This window comes from Raphanus sativus, chromosome 1, assembly GCF_000801105.2.
Source record: "Raphanus sativus cultivar WK10039 chromosome 1, ASM80110v3, whole genome shotgun sequence".
NCBI lineage: Eukaryota > Viridiplantae > Streptophyta > Magnoliopsida > Brassicales > Brassicaceae > Raphanus > Raphanus sativus.
This window is the reverse complement of record NC_079511.1, coordinates 20950613-20962973: the sequence shown is the minus strand read 5'-3', so window position 1 is coordinate 20962973 and position 12361 is coordinate 20950613. Positions and strand designations below refer to the sequence as shown.

At 35.2% G+C, this 12361-nt stretch overlaps 2 protein-coding genes across 2 annotated transcripts; both read left to right on the top strand.

The window, feature by feature from the left end:
• Nucleotides 1–656: 656 nt before the first annotated feature.
• Nucleotides 657–1316, top strand: LOC108847814 (uncharacterized). Its single transcript, XM_018621161.2, has one exon. It carries the CDS (start codon nt 657–659, stop codon nt 1314–1316), a length of 660 nt encoding a protein of 219 aa, XP_018476663.2.
• Nucleotides 1317–4396: 3080 nt separating this feature from the next.
• Nucleotides 4397–5564, top strand: LOC108844440 (probable 3-hydroxyisobutyrate dehydrogenase-like 1, mitochondrial). The gene has a single exon (XM_018617734.2). The coding sequence runs from the start codon at nt 4424–4426 to the stop codon at nt 5432–5434; it is 1011 nt and encodes a 336-aa protein (XP_018473236.1). The 5' UTR covers nt 4397–4423; the 3' UTR covers nt 5435–5564.
• Nucleotides 5565–12361: the final 6797 nt, after the last annotated feature.

The window sequence follows — 12361 nt, the reverse complement described above, 5'->3', positions numbered from 1 at the left end:
TGTGTATATTATATGACATACATTGTATCAAATGTTTATTTTGAAGTCATTTGATGTGTACATTATATATACCAAATTTTTATTATCCACACACACAAATTTTTAGTATCCACGCATAGAAAGACTCACATGTACACAAATTAACTTGAATGTCATATAATTTCACTATCCTCATTTACATAAAATTAAACATATAGATCTTCCAACATAGAGCAGCACCAGTTTACGAAGAAATATGTACACCAATTTATTTGTACATTACTCAAGTTACTTTTTAAAAACAAAATTAATTCCCATCAAAATTGTGGTTTTATACTCTAATTATAGAAAATATATTTGTCCTTGCAGCGCTCTCCCCGGAGAGACCTCTCTTACCGGCTGCTCTAACTTCTTTCAACTGGAATAAATTGGTTTGGAGCATCTCTTGTCCCCCAAAACAGAAGCTTCTTATCTGGAAAATCCTCCACAATGCGATCCCAACTGGCGATAATTTGCAGAAAAGAGGAGTTATCCACCATACCAACTGCTCGATTTGCGGAGGTCCAGAAACAGTGGACCACCTCTTTCTTCACTGCACGTTTGCGATACAAACTTGGAATAGTGCCCCACTCAAGATCCCCTTTGATCCATACCTGTACGCAAGCTTCGTAAACGCTATGGAAGCATCTACCCCCTGGATTTGGCTACCCCCAACAGGAGCTACGGGTGATGTTTTCTTCTCAATCATCTGGTCTCTTTGGATAGCGAGAAACAAGCGCATCTTCGAATCTCGCCACTCATCTCCACAGGAAGTCATCACGAGAGCTCTTACAAGCTCAAAGGAATGGACGCTCGCCCAAATCGACTCGAAGCCACCAAGCCCTCAGACGACAATAACCACATTGCATCCACGGCCCTCGCTCCCTCCAAATACGATACTTTGCAATACAGACGCGGCGTGGGAGGCAAGCACGAAAGCTTCGGGTTTAGGATGGATCTTCACGATTCCAGGCGCCCGATCACAACAGGGATTCCAATCGAACTTGCACGTCCGATCGGCGCTCCAAGCGGAGGCTCTAGCGATCAGGGAAGCTCTCAAACACGCCATTCATCTTGGCTACACCAAAATCTGGCTGAGATCAGATTCAAAAGGGCTCATCGAAGCCATTGTTTCAATCACAAAACCGAAGGAAGTCTACGGAATCCTAGCGGATATTGAAACCCTATCATCTACTTTCCTCTTTTGCTCTTTCTCGTTTGTTTCAAGATCACTTAATGGGCCAGCGGATGCAATAGCAAAATCTGCTTTATGTAATCTGAACTCTTCTTGGGCCTAGGCCCTTTCAATATAATGCATCTAGTTGATCAAAAAAGAGCCAAACTGAGATTTATAAATATGTCGATGGATATTTGAGTATCAACTGCTGATTCATAGTACTCTCATGTAATGATGAAGCCTGTACATTTTTAGACAAAAGACAAGTAATCACCTGTAAAAATATCACAAAAATATTACTAAGGTTTTAAAAAAAACACATAAAAGAAATGAACTATAACTTAATATCTATAATTAAGTTAATGTTGTTAACCCGCTTAACTTAATATCTATAATTATTAAAACTAATTTTTAACAAAAACAAATAAATCAATGAATAAGTATATTTTTCAAAAATCATTTTAATTTTTTAATTTTTTTTTGTTGGTTTAGAAAGCATAACTTAAGTTCTTTGTTTTCAAAAACACTCTTTGAATATTTTTGTTTATAATTTAGAATATTAATTCCAAATAATTAACAGTGTAAATACTTTTTCTTAAAAAATTAAAATCACATTTAATTTAAATAGGTTTAAATTAGTCACTATAATATTTGAGGGTGTAAATGAAGAATCCTAATAAACTTTCAAATTAAATGGATCTTAATGGGGCATAATTTAGATGAGATGAGTATCAAATGAAGTGTTTTCAAATGAAACGGGTTTACACATTTTAACATCCCTTTCAATTACCACTATTTTCTAATAAATATCATCAATCAAACATAAAAATCCTCCAACAATATTTTTAGTGTTTAAATAGTAAATAAGATATCTTATTTTTTTATTCAAAAGATCAGATTAACTCTTATCATTTATAAATGCTTAAAAAGACTAATAAAAATTCATAGAAGTTTATACTCCTAAATACTAAACCTTAAATAATAATTAATAAATTCTAATTCTAAATATTAAAATATTTTTAATTAATTGTATTTTTGAGAAACAAAAATCAATTTAGAATATTTTATTTTAACAAAAAGAAAATTAAAGTATTTTAAATAATTTCTCAAAATATATGGATTTTAACGTAAGAATATGTCTAAGACGTATTCTGATGAATAAAGAGAAAAGGTGAGAAAAGCCATAGTCTCTTGATGTATTGTTATTTGTCTCTAAGACGTATTCTTATGAATAAAGAGAAAAATGAGAAAAACCATAATATGTTCTCTTGATGTACTGTTTTATGAAAAATATCATATTATAAATAGTTTTCTTTAAAAAAACAAAATTATTTTATTATCCAATAAAATCTTCTAACATATTAAGATAAATGTTTTTAGAAACTGTTCTAGTATAACACGATGATAGTGCTCCAAAAATATTTCTAATTCCACTCCACATTTTACTGTAAAATAGAATCCACATTTTATTATAAAGTAGAATCTCTATAATATTATTCGAGAAGTCAGTTTCCTATGTGTCGCGCTCACGTTGATTTTCATGATGGTTGATTACATGAATACCTTTAATGAATTAATTTTAGTTGTATCTGATTACTATTACTAAAAATTGTTTAATTTCCTTTTATTAATAAAGTTTAAATTATCTTTTTAATTATAGTTTATTTATTTTATAAAACCATATATAATAAAAGGAAATATCTATAATATATATTGATTTTGTATATAAAAACAAATTTCTTTTACTTTATATTTTCCCTGAAAACATAGATTAAAAAGTGAATATCTATAAATTTTCAAATATATAGGTGTATATACATAATTTACAAATGAAAATAGTTTAGATACTTTTTAAGAAAACTTATTTTATAATGATTATATTTTTGATCAAATGATTTAAAGAAATTAATTTCAAACAATGTAAAGTGATCATCTAATATCATATTTTTCAAATCACATGGTAAATTAAGAAAAACTATAAATTAAATATTTACCTAATTTTCATTGATAAAATTATAAAATATATTCTAAGCAAGTGAAAATTTACCAATTATTAGGATTTAATTGTTTTATAAATATTCATAAATATACATGAATTTTCAAATATTGGTAGACATGTACATGAATACAACTACAACATTTTCTGTTTGTTTCTACGTTTTAAAAAATAAACTTGCCAAATTTTATATGATTTATCAAATATATTTAGAAATATAAATAGATAAACTGAACTAAATTAAGCCATAAATAGTATAGTAATCTAATTTTAATCTTATTAAAGTAAAAAAAAACAGTTGTTCAATTTGAAATAATAGATGTGAAAACATACCTAACAATGAAACACTTGAACTGTCCAAAATATTATGTTTGTAAGATACGTAATTAAGATAAAAACATACGTATAAATACGACATTTTGAATTTCTGGGTGTAACTACCTTATGAACTCGTAATCAATCAATGAAGTTTTGAAATATTTCCGAATTGGTTTGCTTATTCAAACTCTCAATCTCTTAGCATATTAATTTATTTTATATAGTTTTATCCAAATAACATATATTAAAACTTTCAAATATTAGAAGTATTATTAATGCAATTCCAGCTTTATATTTCTTTTTCTCAAAAACATATATCAAACTATAAAAATTTGTATAAATATATTTAACCAAACTAAATGAAATAAAAAATAAAAAATTAATGTTAATTTAATTAAAAATTGTCGTTTACTTTGAACCCAAATATTGAGACCATACATGAAACGATCCAAATTATTATACATGAAATCGCATATCTACTTAAGATAAGAATATAATTACATTTAATATTATTTTTATATATAAATTAAAATAATTTAAAAATTATGAACAAATGCATAGATATTTATATTCATATAATGATACCTAATACAATTTCCTTTATTTATCATAAATATAAGTTATAAAATTATTTGAAAGTTATAAATAACATATATAAATGTTTAACAATTATTATAATTATAAATATTTATTTCCGTGCATAAGCACGGAAGAATCACCTAGTGGAAAATTAAGCAAGAAAGAAACAAAAAGAAAATAATACTCTATAAATGAAACAATCATTTTTTATTTCTTTATTATTCAATTTGTTACTTTAACCTTAACACGTGCTGGCAAAACCACACGTGCTTCGCTTAGCTTTCGTTCTTTCCTTTCGATAACTACTGAAAATCCATCACTCGCCACACAAACAAATGCCACTGCTCCTCCGTCGACCCCTTTCTCCCTCCCTCCTCTCCTCCTTCTTCCTCCTCCGCCGCCGCCCAATGTCTTCCAAATCCATCTCCCCCGATCCAATCAACCCGTCCACCACCCGAATCGGTTGGATCGGAACCGGCGTAATGGGCCGGTCAATGTGCGGACACCTAATCAAAGCCGGATACTCCGTCACCGTCTTCAACCGCACAATCTCCAAAGCCCAGACTCTCCTCGACATGGGCGCGAACCTAGCCGACTCCCCCAACTCCCTCGCTTCCCAATCCGACGTCGTCTTCTCAATCGTCGGTTACCCTTCCGACGTCCGCCGCGTCCTCCTCGATCCAAACTCCGGCGCTTTGTCCGGTCTATCTCCAGGCGGCGTCCTCGTCGACATGACCACCTCCGAGCCTTCTCTAGCCGAGGAGATATCCAAAGCAGCCTCCTCCGTCGACTGCTTCTCAATCGACGCTCCCGTCTCCGGCGGAGACCTCGGTGCTAAAAACGGGAAGCTCTCGATCTTCGCCGGAGGAGACGAAGCCACCGTGAAGCGTCTGGATCCGTTGTTTTCGCTTATGGGTAAAGTCAACTTCATGGGGACAAGCGGGAAAGGGCAGTTCGCGAAGCTAGCGAATCAGATCACGATCGCTTCGACGATGTTAGGGCTCGTGGAAGGGATCGTGTACGCTCATAAGGCTGGACTCGATGTTAGGAAGTTCCTCGAGGCGATTTCTACAGGAGCTGCGGGTTCGAAGTCGATTGATTTGTATGGAGAGAGGATTCTCAAGAGGGATTTCGATCCTGGGTTTTATGTGAATCATTTCGTTAAGGACTTGGGGATTTGTTTGAATGAGTGTCAGAGGATGGGGTTGGCTTTGCCTGGTTTAGCTCTTGCGCAGCAGCTTTACTTGTCTCTCAAGGCACATGGTGAAGGTGATCTTGGAACTCAAGCTCTTATTCTGGCACTGGAGCGACTCAACAATGTCTCTGTTCAATCAGTTGTTGCTTGATTGTTGTCTATCTACATTGTAATGCTTGTTTTCTGTTCTTCTTGAGAAAAGATTCGAACTTTTGTTGTGTATTGTTGCTCGAACATGAACGTTTTTTCTGGAATATGTATTGTTAGATACATGTGTATTATTGGTTGGTTGCACATGCCATTTAACACCGGAAAAGCATAGAAAACCCCAAGGTAGAATGGGTCTCAAAGTGTATTTATCCGAATTTGCAGTTTGTAGTTTAAATTCTGAGTCAGGCTAGTTACCATCCATGTTACGCTCTCATGTTTGTGAAAGTTGATTTACCAATAAGAGGAGACCTTTGAAATCTCTCAACTGTGGCGCTTGGACACACCGTAACTCATTTATGATGATCCATCGAATCCCCTTGAAAGCTTGGAAAAAAGTAGTATTATGTCTATATCTTTTGGAGATTACTACTGACGCATTCATGGATCTTACCTCTGCTATTCATGTGAAGCGTGTTTCAGAAGATCATGAAGACCGCAAGTTCTATATTCTCCTTGATTTTGTACCTACTCTGTGTCTTGTACGTGAATATGTGTTATTATGCGCATGTGCTCCAAAGTCCTGATGTAAGCAAGAGGAACCTAACTTTTGTTAGTGGTAGTGAAGGTGGCGTAATCAGAATCTGGGATGCTGATGTAATTCAAGTTTTCTTAGGGGGCTATGATAGATTCTGGATCTATGTAACTCTCTTCTGTAAAAGTACTTCGTATTGATTAAGAACTGAAACGGATTACACTGTGATAGATGAACCTAAGCAAGTATTCTCATGACGAGTACAGATTCAGTTCCTCGATCTCATAGCGATCGAGAGCTCTAGACTCATAGCATCAAGAACAAAATACAATCAAAGCATAAAAGATACAATCAGCTCGACTCGACTTATTTAATCTAACGACTTCTGTTCAAACTTCTGTAACGGCAAACCTTCTCTCTGACACCGAAGGTTTGCTCTACTCTTTATTTATTAAACTTCCCGCGTCTTTTTTTTTAGCCACGTCACTCCTCTGTTTCTTCTTTACTCTGTTCTTCAACTCCATCTTTCCTCTTCCTTACGAACACTTTATGGCACCTATCAATACCCCGCCCATCGAAACCAAGCTTGCCCTCAAGCTTGTAAGAAGGAAAACGAGCCACGAACTCCACTGACGCATCCAAGAATCCTCCATTGAAGTTTTCCCTACCCAACGAACCAAGAACTCTGTATTACCCTCTTCGGTAAAGCGTTTAGCCAAAACATCCTCCAGAATAGACTCTATCAACTCTTCACCCAAACAAACTGGAGGTAACAATGTCGCCTGCACATGTTGACCCAACATCTTCTTCAATTGTGAAATGTGAAACACCGGATGAATTCTCGAACCCTGCGGTAACTCCAACTTGTAAGCTGCCTGTCCAGTCTTTTCAATGATCTTATACGGTCCATAGAACTTAGCAGCCAATTTCTGACAAAATCTCTGCACTACCGACTGCTGCCGATAAGGTCTGAGCTTCAAATACACCATATCTCCCACCACTAACTGCACATCCCTTCGCTTCTTATCCGCCTGATTCTTCATCACTTCCTGAGCTCTTAATAAACATTTCTTCAACCACACCAGCATAGCATCTCTCTGTTTTAAAGACTCCTCAAGATCAAAGTTCTTAGTAGAGCCCTGTTCAAATCTCAACAGCTCCGGAGGGTCTCTCCCATTAAGAACTTTAAAAGGTGTCTCATGTAACGCCGTATGATAAGAAGTATTATAACAATACTCAGCCCAACAGAGAAACTGAGACCAAGTATGGATGCGAAGAAACAAAACACCGAAGATATGTTTCTAAACACCGATTCAAGACCTCCGTCTGGCCATCAGTTTGTGGGTGAAATGCTGTGCTATACTTGAGTTTCGTCCCAGCCAGCTTGAAACATTCCTTCCAAAAATTAATCAAGAATAATCTGTCACGATCTGAAACAATGCTAGCTGGATAGCCATGTAACTTCACAATCTCCGAAACAAACTTCTTAGCCAAATCCAACGCAGAGAAAGGATGCTTGAGACTGATGAAATGAGCTGATTTACTCAAACGATCTACTACCACCAGAATGACATTAACTCCTCCTGATGTTGGTAAGCCTTCAATGAAATCCATGTTGATGTCTTCCCATACACGCGTCGGAATTGGTAAAGAGTTAAGCAAACCAGCAGGTACCAGAGTAGAATGTTTATGAGTCTGACAAACATTACACTCTGCTACATAATCCTTAACTGTCTTTTCAATCCCCCGCCAAGTAAAGGAACACTGAACTCGTTTTAAAGTCTTCAATACTCCTGAATGTCCTCCCATCTTACTATCATGACACTCATGAAGAATTAAAGGTATAAACTTTGATGAAGAAGGAATCATCAATCTCTGTTTTGACCATAACCTCCCTTCAATAACCGCTAGCTTCGTAGACACCAAACTTTTATCTGTCAGCTTCTTTATCAAGTCTTGAATAACTGCATCTTCTTCAATTTCCTTATAAAGATCTTCCCACTGTAAGACAAACGGAACTGTTACTGCCAATAATGTCATCGTACACGCCATGCTTCTTGAAAGACCATCTGCAGCCTTATTCTCACAACCCAGTTTGTAAAAAATCTCAAAATCGAAACCCAACAACCTTGTTAACCACCTCTGATATTCCATATTCACCTCTTTCTCTTCCAAGAGATACTTGATACTCCTCTGATCCTTGTGAACTTGAAACTTCCTGCCCAACAAGTAATGTTTCCACTTCCTCACAGCCATGACCACTGCCATCAGTTTCCTCTCATATGCAGGTTTCAACTTCTCTCTATCTGTCAAGGCGTGACTGAAAAATGCTATAGGACGTTTGTCTTGCATCAACACAGCTCCCACTCCTATGCCTGAAGCATCCGTTTCTACCACAAAAACCTTTGTAAAGTCAGGCAAAACCAATACCGGTGCTGTCGTCATCGCTCTCTTCAATCCGGTAAAAGCTGTTTGAACCTCTCCTGACCATAAAAAAATCTCTTTCTTCAGCAAATGTGTTAAAGGCCTCGCTATAACCCCATAGTTTCTCACAAATTTGCGGTAATACCCTGTTAAACCCAAAAACCCTCGCAGTTGTTTAACAGACTTCGGAGTTGGCCAACGATCCATTGCTTCTGTCTTGTTGCGATCAGTACCCACACCTTCACTGGAAATAATGTGACCCAAGTACTCCACTTGACTCACACCAAATGTACATTTCTTTTTGTTTGCAAACAGCCTCTGTTCCTGTAAAACATCCAGTACTTGTTGTAGATGTTCCAGATGAACCTCCATGTTAGGACTGTAGACTAGAATGTCATCAAAGAAGACTAAGACAAACTTCCTCAAGAATGGTTTGAAAATCTTGTTCATCAGAGCCTGAAAAGTAGCTGGAGCATTAGTCAAGCCAAAAGGCATAACCAAGAATTCATAATGCCCCTCCACTGTTCGAAATGCAGTCTTCTCTATATCTTCTTCTCTCATTCTGATTTGATGATAACCAGACCTCAAATCCAATTTAGAAAAGACAGCAGCTCCATATAGTTAATCCAGTAGTTGGTCTATAACCGGAATAGGATACTTGTCAGGTATAGTTGAGCGATTTAACGCTCTGTAGTCCACACAGAATCGAAACCCACCATCTTTCTTCTTGACTAATAATACTGGGCTCGAAAATGGACTAACACTTGGACGTATGATGCCGCTTTGTAACATCTCGCTAACCATTTGCTCCATGACTACCTTCCTGGCATGAGGATAGCGGTAAGGGTGAACTGATACTGCTGAGATTCCTTGCACCAAGTTGATAGCATGTTCCTGTCCTCTGATGGGAGGTAGGCCTTCTGGTAAAGCGAATAAAGCATCGTATTTGTCCAAAACGTGTTGGAGTTATTTGTTAACCTCTGGTACTAAGGATGTCACCACTGCAGTAGAGCACTGTACGTCCCTCCTGGTAACACTACTGCAGTAAGGAGACAATGACTTTAAGGAAAACTTGGTGTTATGCAACTCTTTATCACCGAGCAATGTCACTCGTTTTCCCCGATAAGTAAATGTGAGTTCCTGCTCCTTCCAATCAACCTCACATCTACCTAACGTTTCCAGCCATTGAACACCTAAAATGACATCAACACTTCCCAGTTCTAAGGAGATAAAGTCTGATGTGAATACTGTATCATTGAGGATAAAGTTAACTGCTCGGCATACTCCAAATGCTTTCACAGTAACTCCGTTCCCTAACAGCACATCTAAGCCACAATCTGCAGAAATTTTCAAATGTAGCTTATCCACAACTGAAGGTGAAATGAAGTTGTGGGATGCTCCGCTATCAAGCATGACAATTATCTCCTTTTGATTTATTCTCCCTCTCATCTTAGTTGTCTTTGGAGAAGAAATCCCAAGGAAAGAGTTATATGACAGAGTCATTAACTCGTTTCCATTATAGTTGTTGTTCATGATCATTGCTTCTTCTTCTTGCTCTAAAACTTCCACTTCCCAACCATTAAGCAATGTCAAGATAGGTAGTTCCTTGTTAGGACATACGTCAGCATGAGCGCGAGACCACGGTGCCTTACACTTGAAGCAAATCTTATCTCTTCGCATTGCATCAAGTTCTGCATCAGAATGTTTCAATCTTGGTCGTTGGTAAGCCTGCGCCGGTGCTGCATTCTCTTTATTAGGCGCTTTTATTCTTATCGTTGTTTTGCCATTTAGGAGGTGCTGCAGACGTCTTCTTGTTACTTGTATGGACTGTTGCAGTACCAACCACTTTTCAAAACACACTGGACTCCATTCATATCACTGCAGAAATGAAGTTCTGTAAAACTTGAGGTTCCTTCATTCGTATCACTTCCTTCATCTCCGTACTCAACCCCGTATAGAATAGCCTCTCGAGTAATCGATCAGATAAGCCAGTTACTTGAGCTGAAAGTGCTTCAAACTCCGAAACGTAGTCAGCTACCGTTCCTGTCTGTTTCAATGTAAACAGTCTAGTCTCTGGTTCATCATCACTCCGAACCTAAGCAAGTATTCTCATGACGAGTACAGATTCAGTTCCTCGATCTCATAGCGATCGAGAGCTCTAGACTCATAGCGTCAAGAACAAAATACAATCAAAGCATAAAAGATACAATCAGCTCGACTCGACTTATTTAATCTAACGACTTCTGTTCAAACTTCTGTAACGGCAAACCTTCTCTCTGACACCGAAGGTTTGCTCTACTCTTTATTTATTTAACTTTCCGCGTCTTTCTTTTTAGCCACGTCACTCCTCTGTTTCTTCTTTACTCTGCTCTTCAACTCCATCTTTCCTCTTCCTAACGAACACCTTATGGCACCTATCAGGCTACTTGTGTACCAATTTCACTTCTCAAGTTATTAGCTTTTTGCTGTAATTGTTGCTACTTCCTAGACTGGAAAACTGGCCAAGGAAGCAGACAGGAACATAGTTACAAAAAGATGATAACATCACTCTGTAAAGCAATTTATGATTCTCACTTCTTTACCTGTTCAGTTGATGAAGCTGCAAAGATATGTGTTCTTTTCTTATTATTCTGTTTTATGTATTAGTGCTCTGTGAAACTCTATTTCCAAAATCTAACAAGTCATGATGTTATTTTTGGGACGGTTTCTACTTTCTTAAATTGTGCCCGTAGGTGGTTGCAATACATCAACTGTAGCTACCACATCTTCCTGCTGAAAATAAGTTAAATTTACAGAAGCTTTAATAGTGTAATTATAATTCGCAATGCTAAAATCAACTGAATCAATTTAAACTAGAGTTTGATCCGCGTTTTCAAAGTGCAGGTTTATTTTTGGTAAAAAGATTTAGTATGATAAGAATTTGTATTTTAAATTTTTAATATACATATCTATGTTAAAAAAATGCATCACTATATTTGTGTGTATTGTTTAATTTCCATTATTTTATAAAGGTTACGTTTTCGGAATTGAGAAGAACTAACATATAATCAAAATATTGTGGATTGATTTATTGGTCAAACTTATGGGTTTCGCAAAGGTTATTTAAAGGTTAAATATGTGGGTTTTGCAATTGAAATTCTTAAAAATTATAAAATCAGAGATATAATATGTTGAATCGAATAACTAATACATTTACTAATTTAGGTTCTGCATATTTTTATTCAGCCACAAGAGAAACACTATCTTTTCCTTGCAAAAAAAAAAATATCCACAATCTACTTTACTACATTCAGATATTAAGAAAGTTATAAATTCCAATATATGCAGAATCTATCATTAAATATGTTCAAAAGTATGGAAGTTATATATTTCAAAATAAAGGAAGCCTTATATTTTGATATATACAGTAGAACCTCTATAAATTAATAATGTTGGAACTTTAAAATTTTATTAATTTATAGAGATATTAATTTACAAAAGTTTCCTTTTTAGATTTTTTTTTCTATTTTTGTTTATAAAATAAGAAAATATTTGATTTTACCATATATACATTATTTAAATTTTATAGATTTGACTTTCATATTGTTTTATTATCTTGTTTGGTGTATATTTTTATATTTCTTATAATTGTTATGTGATTTTCGATATAATTTTACTAAATATTATCAAATATATTGAAATATTAAGAGAAATATATGTATTTTCATTGTAAATATAAAATCAACAATATATTTAGTTTGTATTTTATATAAAATATATATATTGATAGATTATTAATTTATGATTTTAATGGGACTATATATTTATATGGGAGTTTAAAAATATTATTATCTTATTATTTTATCAATTTGTATCCTATTTTACACCGGCCTAAGTTGGGACCGACGAAATTTATTAATTTATAGATATTATTAATTTATAGAGTATATATTCCAATTTTAAATCACAAAAACTTTTCAAAATGAAAAAATA

Excerpts from the sequence above, each read along its gene's own strand:
- LOC108847814 (XM_018621161.2), top strand. The coding sequence starts at position 657 with ATGGAAGCATCTACCCCCTGGATTTGGCTACCCCCAACAGGAGCTACG.
- LOC108844440 (XM_018617734.2), top strand. The coding sequence starts at position 4,424 with ATGCCACTGCTCCTCCGTCGACCCCTTTCTCCCTCCCTCCTCTCCTCC.